The sequence below is a fragment of the Prunus avium genome, chromosome 6 (genome assembly GCF_965620075.1).
Source record: "Prunus avium chromosome 6, drPruAviu1.hap1.1, whole genome shotgun sequence".
NCBI lineage: Eukaryota > Viridiplantae > Streptophyta > Magnoliopsida > Rosales > Rosaceae > Prunus > Prunus avium.
The window spans coordinates 12,426,864-12,445,605 of NC_142289.1; the positions used below are offsets into that span (position 1 = coordinate 12,426,864).

At 37.9% G+C, this 18,742-nt stretch overlaps 1 protein-coding gene and 1 non-coding gene across 2 annotated transcripts; both read right to left on the minus strand.

Moving 5' to 3' along the window:
* Nucleotides 1-107, minus strand: LOC148293679 (small nucleolar RNA R71). Its single transcript, XR_015836836.1, has one exon. It is a non-coding gene; the product is annotated as a small nucleolar RNA R71 (small nucleolar RNA).
* A 16,436-nt stretch (nt 108-16,543) lies between these two features.
* On the minus strand, nt 16,544-18,461 carry LOC148293680 (linamarin synthase 2-like). The gene is made up of 2 exons (XM_088254241.1): nt 17,765-18,461; nt 16,544-17,532 (listed from the first exon to the last, which is right to left on the minus strand). The coding sequence occupies exons 1-2, from the start codon at nt 18,279-18,281 to the stop codon at nt 16,601-16,603; spliced, it is 1,449 nt and encodes a 482-aa protein (XP_088110367.1). The 5' UTR covers nt 18,282-18,461; the 3' UTR covers nt 16,544-16,600.
* Between the last annotated feature and the right edge of the window lie 281 nt (nt 18,462-18,742).

The following is an 18,742-nucleotide window of genomic DNA, read 5'->3' on the forward strand; positions in this document are numbered from 1 at the left end:
ATGCTTAGGGACAAGATCTTGTTATTTGCACAGCAAGATGATGAATCGTTTTGTGAAGCATGGGAGAAATTCAATGGGTTGCTCAACCAATGTCCTCATCATGGGATTCCATTGAAGCTTCAAATGCGTATGTTTTATAAAGGACTAACCCCTTCTAGTCATAATATAGTCACCAATTTTGCAGGTGGTTCTTTTAAAACCAAAACTCCAGAAGAAACGTACGAACTCTTTGAGGAGATAGCAATGGAGACCCAACATACGGATACAAGAGGTAAACGTGTTATTAGTGGTTCTAATGATGCTTCTAGTGTGCAGATTTCAAAACTGGAACAAAAGCTAGATGCTCTTCTTGCATTAAACTCAAGAAGCCCTCCGAAGGAAGTGTGTAGCATTTGTGAATCTCATGACCATGCTACCACAGCTTGTCCACTTGGGGCTGGATATCCAGAATTTGTGCAAGAGCAAGCTAAGTTGGTAAATTCCTACAACCAAGGTCCAAGAAATGATCCATACTCTCAAAGTTATAATCCAGGTTGGAGGAATCATCCAAACTTTTCATGGAGAAATACCCAGAATCAAGCAAATCCCCCTTCATTCCAAAGGCCACAACAATCATCATCATCATTGGAAGATATAGTGAAGCAGATGGCAATCAACCAATCCAATTTTCAGCAAACTACACAAGCTGCCATCTCCAAATTGGAAGTCCAATTAGGCCAAATAGCTGCTGAAATAACTCAAAGAGTGCCTGGGAAATGGCCAAGCCAAACTGAGATCAATCCAAAGAACCCAGAAGCCAAGGCCATTCATGTGCTCAGATCAGGTAAGATCATTGATAATAAAGATGATTCTAATCTTTCAAATGATGTTGTGATTGTAGAAGATAAAGACGAGGAGACCATGGCTACGGAAGGAGAACAACTCAAAACTTCTCAATCTGCTCCTAAGGCCAAATCAGATTCTCAGAAATCCGATCAATTCCAATTGCATAAAAGGGATGACAAATTTGTGCCACCACATCTTCAAGAAGATAGATACGTGCCACCCGCTCCATATGTTCCACAGATTCCATTTCCAGGCCGTCTTAAGAAAGCAAAGCAAGATAAGGCTTTTAAAGAGATTTATGATATTTTGAGTAAAGTTAATATCAATTTGCCTTTGCTTGATCTTATTGAACAGATTCCTGCATATGGAAAATTCATCAAGGACTTGAAAACTCACAAGCTCAATTTCGCTCCAAATGAAGGAGTAAAGCTCGACCAGAATGTAAGTGCTGTATTGCAAAGGAAGCTTCCACCAAAACTAGATGATCCTGGCAGCTTTGACATTCCCATTAACATTGGAGGCAAGAAGGTTGGAAGAGCCATGTTGGACTTGGGAGCAAGCATCAATGTTTTGCCATATTCAGTTTATCAAGAGCTTGGCTTAGAAGGGATGAAGAAGACTTCAATGCGACTTGAACTAGCTGATCATTCTATAAAATATCCAAAAGGTATTGTAGAAGATATTCTAATTCAAGTTAATACACTAATTCTCCCTGCTGATTTTGTAGTGATGGACATGGAAGACAATCCAAATGGAGATCGTGTTGATCCCATTCTCCTAGGCAGACCATTCATGGCCACTGCAGACACAATCATCAAAGTGAAAGATAGCACCCTCTCCATGACTGTTTTGGGTGAAACTGTTGAATTTAAAATGCTTAATGCTCTATCTCAACCTTCTATCTCTCTTGATTCTTGCTTTTCAATTGATGTTGTGGATCATGAGGTTTCTTCCAAAATTTTGCAGAGAAAGTCTAATGATGCTCTAGAAGCTGTCTTAACACAAGAAGAGGAAGATCTTTGTGAACCGGAGTTCCAAGAAGTGGTGGCTGCCTTAGAAGTGTTTCCGCCATACCCACCATCCTTTAGGCCACCAATCGAGCCTCTTGGACCATCATCCACTAAATTGGAGCCATCCATTGTCATCCCACCAAAGCTAGAACTTAAACCTCTTCCCAATAATCTTAAATATACATATTTGGGTGCTAACGAAACTCTCCCTGTTATAATTGCTGCAGGTCTCTCCTCACATGAAGAAGAGAGCTTAATTAAAGTTCTAAAAGAGCATAAAACAGCCATTGGGTGGACCATAGCAGACATCAAAGGAATTAGTCCAAGCATGTGCATGCACCGGATTTTAATGGAAGAAGACAGCAAACCATCTCGTGATGCCCAAAGGAGGCTAAATCCCAACATGAAAGAGGTGGTTAGAGCTGAAGTTTTAAAGCTACTCGATGTAGGAATCATCTACCCAATTTCAGATTCTAAGTGGGTGAGCCCTGTGCAAGTTGTTCCAAAGAAGTCCGGAATCACTGTTGTGAAGAATGAGAAGAATGAGCTAGTTCCTACACGAACTGTCACTGGTTGGAGAGTTTGCATTGATTACAGGAAGTTGAACACATCCACTAGAAAAGATCATTTCCCCTTACCTTTTATTGATCAAATGCTTGAACGTTTATCTGGCCATGCTTACTATTGTTTTCTTGATGGTTTTTCAGGTTATAATCAAATTCCCATTGCTCCGGAAGACCAAGAGAAAACCACATTCACATGCCCATTTGGTACGTTTGCTTATAGAAGGATGCCATTCGGTTTGTGCAATGCCCCAGCAACTTTCCAAAGATGCACGATGTCAATCTTTTCAGATATGGTGGAACGATTCATTGAGGTATTTATGGATGATTTTTCAGTTTTTGGTTCCTCTTTTGATAATTGTCTTCACCACTTGTCTCTAGTGCTTAAAAGATGCCAGGAAACAAATCTGATTTTGAATTGGGAGAAGTGTCACTTCATGGTGAGACAAGGCATTGTGCTAGGCCATGTGATTTCAAGCAAGGGAATCGAAGTGGATAAAGCCAAGATCGATCTCATCTCAAATCTTCCACCCCCTACCTCTGTTAAAGGAATTAGAAGCTTTCTAGGTCATGCTGGATTCTATAGAAGGTTCATCAAAAATTTCTCAAGCATTACAAGGCCATTGTGTAATCTCCTTGCTAAGGATGCTGTTTTTGAGTTTAATGAAGCTTGCATGGAAGCTTTTTCTACCTTGAAGAGGGAGCTAACTTCAGCCCCTATTATCATAGCTCCGGATTGGTCTTTACCATTTGAAATAATGTGTGATGCCTCTGACTTTGCTATTGGTGCAGTTTTAGGTCAAAAGAAGAACAAGCTGCCCCATGTGATTCATTATGCTAGCCGGACCTTGAATGATGCTCAAATCAACTACTCCACAACAGAGAAGGAGTTGCTTGCTGTAGTTTTTGCTTTAGAAAAATTTCGTTCTTACCTTGTTGGTTCTAAAGTAATTGTTTATTCTGACCATGCAGCCCTTAGATACTTGCTCACTAAGAAGGATGCCAAACCACGCTTGATTAGATGGATTCTCTTGCTGCAAGAATTCGATTTGGAGATTCGAGATAAGAAGGGATGTGAGAATGTGGTAGCTGATCATTTGAGCAGAATTGTGGTTGAAGAAAAAGGAGGAGCTGTGCTACCCTTGAATGAGACTTTCCCTGATGAACAACTATATGCTGCCCAAGTCAAAGAGCCATGGTATGCTGATTTTGTTAATTATCTTACTTGTGGTGTTCTTAGAAATGATCTAACTTCTCAGGATAAGAAGAAGTTCTTTTCCATGGTGAAACATTATGTATGGGATGAACCTTTCTTATTCAAGCATTGCCCGGATCAACTCATCAGAAGATGTGTTCCAGAAGAAGAGCAAGAAAGCATACTTAGGCATAGCCACGAATTGGCCTGTGGAGGTCACTTTGGAGCTAAGAAAACAGCACTTAAAATTCTGCAATCTGGTTTCTTTTGGCCCACTCTATTTAAAGATGCATTTAATTTTTGTGTTAAGTGTGATAGGTGCCAAAGGATGGGGAACATAAGTCGCAGGAATGAAATGCCATTGAATAACATACTTGTTGTGGAGCTCTTCGATGTGTGGGGTATTGATTTCATGGGACCATTCCCATCTTCCTTTGGTTATACTTACATACTTGTTGCTGTTGATTATGTGTCTAAATGGGTGGAAGCCATAGCCACCAAAACCAATGATTATAAGGTGGTGCTGAAGTTCTTGAAGGATAATATTTTCACAAGGTTTGGTACTCCAAGGGCTGTCATTAGTGATGGAGGCAGCCACTTCTGTAACAAGCCATTCGAAGCACTCATGAAGAAGTACAACATCACCCATCGAGTCTCTACACCATATCATCCGCAAACTTCTGGTCAAGTGGAAATAAGCAATAGAGAAATTAAGCACATCCTGGAGAAGGTGGTGAACAATACAAGGAAAGATTGGGCAGCTAAGCTCAATGATTCATTATGGGCTTATAGGACTGCATATAAGACTCCCATTGGAATGAGCCCTTATCGTCTTGTGTTTGGGAAAGCTTGTCACCTGCCAATGGAGCTTGAACACAATGCTTTTTGGGCCATCAAGAAGTTAAATTTTGATCTAGACAAGGCAGGCCATGCAAGAAAGTTTCAGCTCAATGAATTGGAAGAAATTAGACATGAGTCTTATGAGAATGCAAAGCTTTACAAAGAACGAACCAAGAGTTACCATGACAGAAACATTCAACGGAAAGAGTTCTCCAAAGGTATGTCAGTTCTTTTGTTTAACTCACGTTTGCGTCTCTTTCCAGTAAAATTGAAGTCTAGATGGCAAGGCCCATTCACCGTGGTCAATGTTTCTCCCTATGGAGCTGTGGAGATTCAAAACCCTAAAGATGGCTCGACTTTCAAAGTAAATGGACAACGTTTAAAGCCATTCTATGAGGGAGTTTCAGCTGGCATCCAAACTGGCCATGTGGTAGATCAACTTCCCTTCGTACCATCAACTTAGCTGATTGCACAATGTCTTGCCAAGACAGTAACTAAGGCGCTTCTTGGGAGGCAACCCATGTGTTCAAGAAGAAGGTGCTTGGTAGCAATCGACCTAATCGCATCAAGGGGAAGCATTTCAATCCTTTCTCTTTACTTGTTTTGTTTTTATTTTTAAGTTTCTGTTCCTTTTTATAAATAAATAAATATAAAAATTAAAATAAAATAAAATAAAATAAAAAAATTCATATAAGCTAACTTTTGGTAACCCCAGTGAGCACCTCCGTCAATACAGTGTCTAGGAGTTCTTTAGGCGACACCTTCGGTGTCTAAGAAGTTTGGGTTTTAAGCGGGACCATTGTGACCCCTCCAACCTTCCCGGATCCCCTGGCTGTGTTTTCTGAGGCCCTTAACTGGTCATCCATGAGTTGCTTATATATTCATTTTTTTATTTTTTTTTATTTTTCCTAAACCTTCTTCTAAACTTTTCCCTTTATTATTTGTTTGTTCTCAATCATCTTTTGTATGCTTTCACATTGAGGACAATGTTTAATTCAGGTCTGGGGGGAAGGTTTTCAAATTTCATTCATTTGTGTTTCAATTTTCGTTCATTTGTCACTAATTTTTTTTTCTAAATGTCATACAATCGATGCTATGGAGCTGCCATTGAGGTTTTCATATCAGAATTTTGCACTTCACAAAGCTTTGGCTCTTAGAATTCTGGTGGCTAAAGTACCATGCTCAAATTCTTGAAGGAAAATAGTGGAGACTACCCTAGTGAGCTATATCGAGCCTAATTGCTTTCTTGAGAGGGTTTAAAGTGTTCTATTTCTCATCCATACTTATTTTCTTCAATTCACTCTAATTGATCTCATCATTTCATTTTGATCGAATACTAAGGATGATTCTCTTTTGCAGATATCATATGCTTGCTCTCATTCATGAATGAACTCATTGAAGTGATGCTAGGCTATGTGTGTATAACCATTCTATATGCTTTCTTTTCACCCTACCCATATGTGTGTTCCATTAGCCCTCTTGAAGCCAAACACTCAAAGCCTTTTCTTTTATCACCCTCATCATTTTCCCTACCTTTGTATCTCAATCTGAGATACTTAACCTCTTGTAGCCATACCCTATAACTTAGAAATATACCAAGGTGTGCCAAGATAAAGTTTGATGCAAGGAAGTTGCTGCCGTGTACCTAAATGAAATTTGGTGTGAATCTGTGCAATGAAGTTAATGAAGATGCAGATCAAATCAACGAAGATGAAAGTGTTTCGATTTGATCTAAGTGTGAAAAATAAAGTCCATGCCAGGTGATACCATGAAGTTTGCTGCCATGCCAATCTAAATCAATGATGCCTTGCAGATTAATGAAGCATGCAACCTTGGTATGTTCTTAAGTTATTTGTTTTTCCTTCCAATTCTTCCATTTCCCCTAAACCTTAGCCTTTCATTACAACATTGTGAAAGACCTAGCTGATCTTTGAGGATGTATTCATGGGTGCTGGTAAGTATGTGTGTATCTCTATTCTTAGTATTTAATTCCTTTCATGAGATCTAACCAAATTTGTGCTTCTATTTCATACACTCACTTATGCTTTCTTGAGAGAATTAAAACATAGGTTCTGAGTGATTGAGTGTTATCTGTGAGAATTAGAGTCGAAGCATGTTCTCTATTCAAGGTTTGAGTGTGCTTGCTTTGAAACTGTGTGCCTTTGAGCTATAGCTTCCACTTGTACACACTGATTGATGACCTATCTTGGCAACTCTATGGTGTTGAAGGTATGACTAAAACTTTCTTTCATTTTCATTAGTTGATTTCAAAGTTGTTTTTCTAACCATTTTGTTTTGTAGAGTTAGAAAAACGTTTGTGGGTATCGTATCTGTTAAACCCTCAGGAGACACAACTCCTCCTACTAGGGATGCCTAGAGGTTTAAAGGCTTGTTGCATACGCTCAATGCAATCGAGTTACCTACGAAAGTGGTCTAGTTAACTTCTTGTTTTGTTTTTATCTTTGTTTCTCTTTTGTTTCGCTCGAGGACTAGCAAAATCTAAGTTTGGGGGTGTGTTAAGCTCATAATTTCATACATATACATGCCCAATTTACTTACTTCTTTTGCTTAGTTTCTTATAATTTTGAGTTATTTGCCTCCCTTTGTGTGTTTTGTAGGCCAAAAGAGCAAGAGAGCATAATTCATGCAATTCATGCATGTTAAGGCCTAATTTGGATGAAGAGAAGAAGAGCTTAAAGACAAACTCATTTTGGCTACAGCCCCCTGCCAGTCCAGTTCCGTAGGTCATATTGCAAGCTTTGTTTCAGCAACCTACATAGCTCGGATGAGGCAACATTCTTCATGAAAGTTGTTCCAATGTGTGTTTACTATAACATATCCAAAATTCAGCCCCATTGGATAAATCCGGAGTCCGTCACCTAGCAAACACAGAACCATGCTCAGGATGGATTTTGTCAGCGAGCAAACTGAGTTAGCAATTTGTTTCGGCCTTAACGTCCTCCTCCGAGCTTGGATTGGGCCAATACTTGTGTGGTTGGATCATACACATTCTGAACTTCACAATGGACATCTTAAAGTCTTCATTTGATTCAGCCTAGCCCAAGTTGTAAGCCCTTGAAGTTGCTGGTCATGCTGACCTCAGGATGAGCTGGTTGGAAGCTTGGTCATGGTGAGCTAGGCATGAGCTATTGTAGCTGGTTGGAAGCTTAGTCATGGTGACATGAAGATGAGCTAGGGCTGCTGGTGGGATTTATTGCTGAAGTGCATCAACCAATTCAGATTTTATAATGCAAGTGTTGTATGCATTAGTGAAGTGCATCAACCAATTCATCTTTTATAAATGCAAGTGTTGTATGCATTAGCCATATTGAATTCAGATTTATCACTCCCCTCTCCCTATAAATACCACATCCATTCCACATTCAAGACACAACAAATCCTGAGATTCACAACCCCCACAATTCACTCCAACCATCCTCAAACACTCTCACAATCCCAAACACTCCAACAATCACCAAAACAACTCCAGCAAACTTCTCTTCCATTTCCCTACGAATTTCATCTTCCTTAGCCATCACCACTCACTCAAACTCATCCCAAATCACCTCCATATCCTTCATACATCTTTCTAGAAGTGGGGAAGCTCTTGGAGAAGCATTAGAAGTGGAGAAGCACTTGGAGAAGCCTTGGACACCACAAGAACTTCAGAAAAAGGGTTTTTCTACTCTTATTGCATTCATTATGTTTTCTCATTTCTGTTCAAGTCTCTTTTCCATTATGAGTAGCTAAATCCATAACTAGGGCTTCGATGTAACCTAACATGAATATTCTGGGTTTATAAGTTTGGAGTTTCAAGTTTGATTCATGATTCATGTTCTTATTCATTATGCTTATAAGTTAACATGCTTGTTTGAATGATTGATCACCATTAGAACTTGTTTGTTAACTATCTTGGTTTGAATTAAGAGTATACACCATGCTTTAATTCGAATTGAACTATGAATAGGAAGAGTATGTATGGACATTCGACAACAGGGATTAGATACATACTTGGTTGTTTAAAATGTTCTTCTATGCTTAATGGGTTCCTAATGCTTAATTTTAGGTTAGACAACAAATGATCAAATTAGGGAATTAGGAACACAAGGTTAGGACCAAACACCATGGCCTAATCATACTTTAGCTAGAATCAATCTTTGAATCTGAATTAGACTTGTTACTTGAATCTTTATAACCCAGAATTGAATTGTTATGGTGAATTGAATGCCCTAGTCTCCAAACCTGTGTTTTAACTTCAAAACCACCCTTTGTTACTTTTGTTTACTTGCTTTCCGTTGCAATTTCAGTTTGTTCATTTCTTTCTATAATCACAAGCATTCTCACTTCAAAGTTCATTTTAATCTTGCTGCATTTGTTTTCAAACTCACTCTTGCTTTAAATTCTGTTTTAGATTTAACTTCCTAACTTCTTGAATTTGGTAATCTAAAGTACATAACTAATTTGAACTTCTCAGTCTTCGTGGGTACGACCTCGTACTTGTCTTGCTATACTACTAATTGCCCCGTACAATTGCGAGTTAACATATTATTAACAACAGTATTCTGCAAAGAAAATTTTGTTGGTAACATATTTATACACAAATAAGAGGAATAAGTAAATCCGGTGAATTTCAAATTAACCATAGAAATTTGCGAGGTTCTCGGGGTGCTTTGAAAAAGTAACTCTGTGAAATCCGCAAAGTAAGATCGGTTTTGACGAAAATAATCCTGGAAAACGCCGAAAGTACTGATAGACATTAATGGAGGCCTCATGAAGTTTTGGAACCTGGGAAAGAAAAAGAGAATATGGGGATCCGGGGAAATATTGGGATCTTGGAAAAACGGTGCCACATTTCCGCCTATAGATATTGCAGAGGCAATATCTAATTGGAGTAATTGCATTTCAACTCAACTCCCTTTCATTTTCTGAAAGTTCAGCTTTTCTAAGACTTTCCTCAAAAACCTTCTTAAAATGGCTTCCTCTTCTTCTCGCCCAAAACATTTCGATTTAAATGTCGATCCCAAAACAACCCGCGACGCCAAAGTGTGGCGGCCATCCTTTGTATCCCAAAACCGTCATCTCACGGTTAATGATTCTGTGATGATGAATGATTCGACTGCTGTCACAGTAGCTACGAATTTCCTTATTCCTATGGATGACATGTTGTTAATATGGAGGTCTGAAGAAGAGGCCATTGATCACTCACTGGCTTTTAGCATTTAGAGTGCTGCTTCTGTTTCTAACATGGCTACTTGTTTGTGTGCTAGAGCAAATGAGATTCAGGAGCTGAACACTGAAAATTCGTCTCTTCAGAGAATGCTTCATGAGTCTCAACAGGAGGTTGAGAAACTTAAAGAGGAAAATAATGCCTTGTTGAAACTGGAGAGTTCATACTCCGTTGATACGCAGACAAGGCTTGACATGCTCCAGATTTCCAATAAAAAGATTCTGGGAGACCATGAGAGGCTCATGGCTAAGCTTAAGAGGCGTCGTCCTCTTCCTGCAGAGGCTTCCAGAACATAATGGAATTTTATAGATTTTACAGAGCCTGCTCCTTTCTTGCAGGTGAAGAGAATCTATATGTTGTATGCTTCTTTTTTGTTATAATAATTGCACAAATTCTTAAACTTGCACCTGTGGTTTTCACGTCTTTTCAAAATGACAGCTTGGAACCTTGTGCCTTATAGGTTCAAATAACCACGACAAGTCTCTCAAATTACATATTTCAATGCATGTGAGTCCGGAACTTCTGGCCTGGGCTAAAACACGACCTCAGAATTGATTTGCCCTTTTCAAATGGGCATGGAATATGAATTGGGTAAAAGCCATGATAATATTGCATATAGTAGTGAAGAACATTAACTACTATATACCCAAAACTTTAGGTTTGGGATCTCTCATATATTTGGATCCATGGGCTTCCGGCCCAGATCATATAATATGACAAAATATGTGAGGAGCCTCAATTCATCATTTGAGGTTTATCCCGATATTATCCATTTCACGGTGTATTCTTAACAATTGGGATTCACAAAATATATTCTTCCTTGAGGTGTTGATTGTAACAGAATCGAACTTTATTAAATTCATCATTTTCTTATGCCAAAGAAAGATGTGGTGTACCACAATTTGCAATAATACCTCAAGGGTTGTCCATTTAACTGTTGGAACTTCAGGTTCTCAATACTGTCAAATTTTGAACTTCAGGCCAAAATTTTATATTTTCATGGTATGGACATTCAATACTTTTAGATTTTGAACTTCGGGCCAAAATCACATATTCTCATGATATGGACATTTTTATAATTTCTTGTACATATTTTGGGACTTCAGGTCCTTACATAATTGTCCATGTTTTGAGGAACTTCTGGCATCTCATTTAATTGCTCATCCATGAGTTTAAGGGGCTGCAGGTTCCCTTTTGTATATAGCGACGGTTTACCCAAAATGCTTAATATTTATGCATATGTCACTATTCATGTATACGGTATTATTCATCAGGTCATGAATACGTGTCTATTCATGCGTACAGTACATTTGCCAGTACAGTTACTATTTATGTGTACGACACTATTAACCAATATGGTACTGTTACATTATCAAGGAACTCCAGGTCCTTATTTACATGTCAAGGATCAAGGATCTTCAGGTCCGATCTCTTGTTTACAAATATAGTACTGGAGAGACTGCCAGCTCTCATATCATTATCATCATCAAGGATCTTCAGGTCCTGATGTAGTTGTATGATGAGGATCAAGGAACTTCTGGTCCTGATCTTTGTATGTTGTAAAAACTCATCATACTACACAATTAATTCATAAAATAAATAGCTTGTAAATAAATAGCTGGTAAATAAATTGCTGGTATGGACGATAAACCCGCACCATACTTTAAATAAATGTAAATGTGTGATAAAGTAAATTCATAAAATAAATTGCTTGTTGTATGGGGGTTAATTCCACACCATAAAATAATTAAGTAAATGTGTTTGTATGGACACTAATTCTACTTCATACTTTTAAATAGAAGTAAAGGCAGTTGTGTGGACGATAAACCCGCGCCACACTAAAAATATAGAAAGTGAAACCATCCATAGAATTAATATATATATATATATATATGAATAGTTTATATAATATATAAGGTAACCATATAAAAGTAAACGAATGATAAGGGTATGTTCTTTGTGCTTATGCATGCTCCCAATTGCATATGTTCTTTTCTTTTTATCATTATAATATATTAAGTCAAAAACTGCTTTTCAACATAGCTTGTCGTATTAAATTGGTTCTTGTGCAGGTTTGATTCCAAGCCTGTGCTTTTCCACTGTCACCAGTATGCCTGCAGTAATCTTGTTATGTATTAAATATTGTAAAAAAATAAAAAAATAAAAAAAGAAAAGTAAGAGGCAGGGAGCTTATCCTTTCGGTGTGAACACCGGGACACCGTTTTATTTTCTTCTCTCTGTCAACCTGTCTGCAAACCATCCTCCTTTTGGAATTGTTAGGCCAAGCATAAAAAGCTCCAAATATGGAATGGATCCTAATTTGATCTGTCACGAACCCAGCCACCATGATCGAGACCCCAACGATGGTGAGCGGCTATTGAAGGAACTTGGGGCAGTCTGTGTTGTTGTGTATGTGAGTGTGAGGGTTTGGAAGCAGAGATCAGTTCATGATGATGATGTTGAGGAAGAAGAAAATGGAATAAAAGATCTGGGTTTCATCAGAGAATTCAGCTGGTATATTTGAGAGCAAATTCGTGCTGATAACGTGTTATAAAACTAAAGAGATTGTAGAGAGAATTGAGATATAGAGAAAACATAGAAGTCTGATGTTTTCATTGAGTCATTTTCTATGTCTTCTTCGTTGGTATATCTTTACAAGTAGAAAATGATGCCTCTTTATAGGCAAGGCAAATGGCTCCCGTGAGTCACAAGGGAGACATCATAATTATCCTATCCAACATCATTATTTCATATTTTGACTAATACATCCTCTTTTACTCATGTGGGCTTCATCTCTCACTTTACAACACTCATGACATTTCATCATGTTGTCTCTAATATAATATTAATAACCTAATAAAAAACAATATAGGGGTATATCTCTTCTCCCATGGCACAGACAATTACGGCGTCATGGAAAGTAGAGACGACTTCTTGAACGCGTCAGTGCATGTCGCGACAAATGGTTTGGGAACGGTTGAAGCTGTAAATGTTAGGGTTTCTCTAAACTAGAAGTGAAGGAAAGAGAGAGAGGAAAGAAGAAAGAGAGGAAGCAAAGAAGAAAAGAGAGAGGAAAGAAGAAAGAGAAAAGAGAGAAAAAGAAAGGAAAGCAGAAAGAAAATGTCTTATTCCTTCCAATCTTCTTTGGATCTTAGTTTAGCTCCCCCAACACAGACAAGGGTGCAATCACTTGCACCAGTCTGGGCGCCCTATTTTGCGTCCTCACGAGGACACGTGACCGTCAATGACTCGTTACTCCTTGACAACGATGTTGCCATTGGAGTTGCGAGGAGTCTTGTGACTCCCAGAGATCTGCGCATACTGGGAATGAGAGATGACAACCATCATCTGATGCATTTGAATCATCCATATTTTCAGCATATGGTAAAGCTTTTGGGAAAAGTGAATTAAGGGAGATGAGTATCGAGCTTCACAAGGCTGCCACATATTATGTCTTAACAAATAATGATTTCAATTTCCTCCAGCATTGTAACCAAAGAAGCTGCTCGGAATATAGGTGTACTTTTCAAGCAAGAGATTAAAGGAGCTTGGGTAAAATTTTCAGATTATCCAGAGACTCAAGTAAATCTATTATTTGAGTGTTTCATCGAAGCTGGATATACTTACACATGTTCTGAGGAAGAATTGAAGGTTGCATTCACTGGACATATTAAAAAAAAAAAATTGCTGATTGGATGTGGAACTTGAGAAGGCCAATTTTTCAAAAATACAAAAGCACTAGTCAGAGATATGCAAATCGCCCAAAGAATGTACCTGATCCTGCAATATGGATTGCAATGGTTGATGAATGGTTAAAGCCTGAGTGGCAGGTAAAAGTTAATTTAAATAAGATGTTTTAGCTATACATAATTATTAAGTTACCATTCTACGGTGGGTTATTAATTTTTACATCGTTTGCAATAACCATCTATTTGATGGCATCTACTTTGAATTATATTTGCAGGATCAAAGTAAAAGAAACAAAGCTAATCGGGAAAAATCAACAATAGTGCATACCACAGGTTCAGTTCCATTGGCGAAATACCAAAAAGATGAGGTAAACAATTGAATATTTTACGTAAGGCATGTATGTAATGGTCTTCAACTATTTTCATTGTTGAAGCTATGATTGTGAAGTTGGTAATTGCACTAGGTATCATGATAGAGCTTATGTATTTTTTTTTTTAAGGGAACTTGGATGACTGAATTTATTTGTCTTATCATATTCATGTTTTCTTGTTAACAGCTTGATTGAACTGGAATTGAACCTAGTCCAATCGATTGTTTCAAAAAATTTCATATAAGTAAGGGTAAGAATGGAGAAGGAGAAAATTGGGCAAGCGAAAAGGCAAAAGAACTTTATGTATGGTTTCCACTTCAATGTCCAGCTTCATATTTTTCCATTAGCATGATATTGTGTCTATACATGAAATATGTGTTTATAATTTCACTACAGGAAAAAATGGAAAACAAAAAGGCTGCTGTTGAACAGGAAAACCTTGATGTCAATGATTGGGATATATATATATATATATAAGGAGGTGGATTGCCCCTAGTCATGGTCTTGTTCTTGGCTTAGGCGGTGGCGTCAAAGCTAAAGATGTATACTGCACCTCAACTAACCAAAATTTTAATAAGTGTAGGTGCGTGGAATTGGAAGAAAATCATGGGCATTTGAAAGAGGAATTGAATGATGTCAAAGGTCAATTGAGCACTTTGCAACAACAAGTTCAAATGCTGATTAACAATAACCCACAAAATTCTGCTCATTGTGCAAGGCAATCACCTAATGCAGTATAGCTTTTGTTATGTATATTACTTCTTAATTTGTATTTGTTACTCCCATTTTCAAATTCTATCAAGTCTTATAATAATTCTTTGATTTTGTTGTTATTATACCAGGACAATGTTGCAAGCTGTTCCGATGCTTATCTTAGTGACAATATCGTGGAGGAGCCCAACTAGTTCTTTTATCATCTCCCAAAGACATTTTATTTAGTAATGTCAGACTTAAAAATTATATTCAAATTTTAGAATTTGGAGACATATACGAGTTGATATGAAATGAATATTGTTTAGTTTTTTTTATATATTAATTAATGACAAAAACATATTTATGAAAAAAGTTTATGATTGGAAATATTATTTATATATTTTATTATAAAAATGTAATATTTATGAAAATAATTATTCTATTTACGACAGGTCTGATTACATTTTCGACATCCTTGTTCATCATAAAAACAACTTTTACGACAATCTATGTTGATCGGAAATATAACTTACGAGTCATTTCCGAGAATAGTGATTTCATTTATGACACCACATTCCCATCGTAATTGTCTATTTTCGATGACACGTTTCATTATTTCCAACCGGTCTACACCATCGTAAATACCATTTCTGACGACCTGTGTTCCTCATAAATAGATCCTATGCATTATTTCCAACAAAGAATAATTATTTTTCGATGAAATTTTGCTATCGAAAATGTCTATTTCAGATGAACAAACATTGTCGGAAATAAATTTAGTCCATAGTATTTCAGACAAGATTTGTTGTCAAAAAAGTTTGGTCGGAAACAACAAAAGCTTGTCGTATAAGAAACAGTTCCGACTAACTTCGAATTATTTCAGAGAATGTTGGTATATTGGAAATACTAAATTATCATTGTTTGCCAAATTAGTTTCCGACGACGTCATAATATTTACGACACACATCGCTGGTCGAAATTAAAAACTTTTCTGACAGCTCGTCAAAAATGTACCTTTTCCGATGATCGCTTTTCCGACGCCGTCCGACGGCCATCTGCTCTTGGAACAATGTTTTTCGGACAAAAAAACTGGTATTTCCGACATCGTTTTGTGTTCGCAAAAAAGGTTTTTTTTTGTAGTGAATGATGGGTTTGGGCTGTTGGGGATGGATGAAGGGGACATGCAATTTTTGGTTTTGCAACAGGTGCAGGAATTGAGAGCTGAAGTTGGGCAGTTGGAATAGAAAATTGTGGAATTGCCGCAAGAGCTTTTGGGTTCAATGTCTCGAGATTTGTTTGATCTTGTGAATAAAGTTAGACAAATAGGAGAGGAGAGTTTGAAGCCAATGGATTTGCTACCGGACAAGATGCTTGCAGATGATATTTTGGTCGGGGATAATGATTTGGCACATTGGAGTGATCACCATCACGAACGTTTATATGGCGAAAAAAAGAGGAGGAAGGGGAGGGGAGGGGAGGAAGGAGATGGAAGGGGGAAGGAGGGGAAGGGGAAGAGGAGGAGGAAGGGGAAGGAGGACTGGGTTCTTCAGGTTGGGGGAGGGGGGTTTGGCTCTAGATTTACTCTTTTTCTTCAAAAATTTTCAAAAAATAATTTTTAAAAATAATTTAACTGAAAATTGGATGAAATGTTGAGGATTTAGACGGTAGGGGGGAAATTGGCGAAAAAAAAGAGTTCTTATCCTCAATTTTCTAAAAAAAACATGATAGAGGATAAATCGAAAGTTAGGTACAAGTTCAGGGGGTAAATCACCAGTATACCCTTACTTTCTGACTATTCTTCAATACTAAGTGTGTTGAGCAATTCTTACTGGAGGATCAAGCCAAGTGGGCATGCCTCATTTTAGTTTGTTGTTAGCTCTCTTCTACCTGTTTGGGCCAATGGACACTAACAAGTGTACACTCATTAACTAGGAGTGCTTGACCATCAACACAGTTTTTTATTTATAAGGGATACAACAACTAGAGAAACAATCCATTAAATCTTAGATTAGTGATATTTTTCTTCTTAAAGTTGGAAGAAATTACAAATTTCAAACCCTGCTATCCCATTAAATGAAAAAAAAAAAAAAAAACTAAGGAAACAACTGAAATCCAAACCAAAGATAGACATAAAAACAAAACAGTAGTGATCCTGCATGAAAATAAGATAAACCTTCATTTTACACGTCATTCACCATATTGAAGATCCTTAATCAATCTGTCAAAATTATTGTACGATGATCCTCCAACATCAGTCGCTTCTACAGCTTTTTTCTTCCACTGCTTAGCCTTTTCCCTCATCTTCATCCCCTTTTCCCCTTCCAGCATTTCCTTAACAAGTGCTTCAATTTCATCGCGCTTCACATCGGGGCTCACCTCCATTCCAATCTCCCAATCAGTGCATGCGTATCGACAATTCGTTTGCTGCTCAGAAAAGAAAGGCCAGCAAATCACAGGCACACCTTCAGATATAGTTTCAATAGTAGAATTCCAACCAACGTGTGTTAAGAAAGCCCCAACAGATGGATGAGCTAGCACTTGGTCCTGTGGACACCAACTGGTTATATAACCCCTATCCCTAATCTCCTCAAAAAATTCATCGGATAAAATTACCAAGTCACCCTTCACCACATCAGGCCTAACAATCCAAAAAAATGGGTGCTTGCTATTTGCAAGCCCCCATGCAAATTCTTTCAGATGTTCGCCTGTCATCATAGTTATGCTGCCATAGTTAACATACACCACTGAATTGGGTTTCTTTTTGTCAAGCCATTCTAGGCATTTTGTGTCTTCTTTCCATAAACTTGAGGTAAGTGAATTTGTCAATTTGATTTCAGGAAAATGGCGGCCAAGCAACTTAAGGGGGCCTATGGTGTAAATTTTAGGGGAGATGGTTGATAATACCTCTAACACTTCATGTTCAAATTCGTCAAACGTGTTGAAGATGATTGCAGAAGAGTTCAAACAGTTCTGAGCTTCGGATCCCATGAAATCAAACATTATGTCGTTGACATCAGTCACTCTAATGAAGGTAGGGATGTCCTTGAGACGAACATTTTTCATGCCTGGGATCCAATCAATTGGTGTATCGAGCGTACCATCGTGCATGAAATTTTCATCTGACATGCAAAGTTAAGTGAAATGTGTGATTAGATATTGTTGGTGAGGTTCGGAACAAAACAAGAAGCACAAATTTCAATTTTTCACAATTTATCCCATATAATTTATTCAATTTTTGAGATTTAATTCATATAATTTATCGATTGTTCCAGTTCATAGCTAGGGAATATATAGCTTAAGCTCCATCAAAAATTTTGATTGAAGAAACACGTGAGTGACATAAGTACGTACCTTTGAATGGAACAATCCCTCGTTTGACAAGTTCACCATACTGCAAGTGCGCCATGAAGCCACAAGCAGAGGCAGTCCAAAATTGAACCTCTGGAATGCCTAACTCCTTAGCAGCTTTGCTCCCAAAGCCCATGAGACCATCTGTAACAATGCAAGCAACTGGTGGAGCTTCAGAAGATGAGTTATTAAGTTTAATTACCAGCTCCTTAAATGGACCTAGGCAGGTTTTCCTAGTGGAGTCACATAAAGCTGGAATATCTTGGGTTGCATCTTTGTCCGAAGGAGGCAGCCCGTCAGGTATGGTCTCAAACCGGAAGTTGGGTAGGCCCTTGACGGAGTCCGGTCCTTTAGATCGGACTAAGCGCATGTGGTTGAACTCAGTATTGACAAAGGTAATGTGGAAGTCCCTTGAGTGTAGAAGCTTGGCTAATTGCATCATGGGACTAACATGGCCTTGTGCAGGGTAAGGGACAAAAACTGCATGGAGTTTTTTGGATCCTAGTCTTGTTGAGCCCATTTCTTTACTAATCCAGGCAAGACTTTAACTTGGCTCTGAAACCTAGCTTTGCTTTTATGGCATTTATAGGAAATATATGGCAACAACCTACTCTTCCGAGGATAGATGGTATTATGGCACCGCTAAACCAATCCATAATTTGTGGTTTGTAACGACAGTTCAAGCTTGCCTTTGGTAGGAGGGTAGGTGTGGTAAGAGGGTAGACCTATAAAAGAAAATGAGGACTTTTAATCTGGTTTTCAACTGAGAGGATTGAGTTGGTTTTAATCCTTGAACATTTTAGAACTTAATTTACCATAGATAGATGTCTATATGAATTTCCATGCTGTGTATACGACATTACAAGAAATATATATCTTGACCATGGAGTTTTAGGCAGCAAATAATGTAGTTTTGGTTAGTATTTTATCGCTCATGTATTCTTATTTAAGAGTCATTGAGATAAGCAGAGAGTTTGTAGC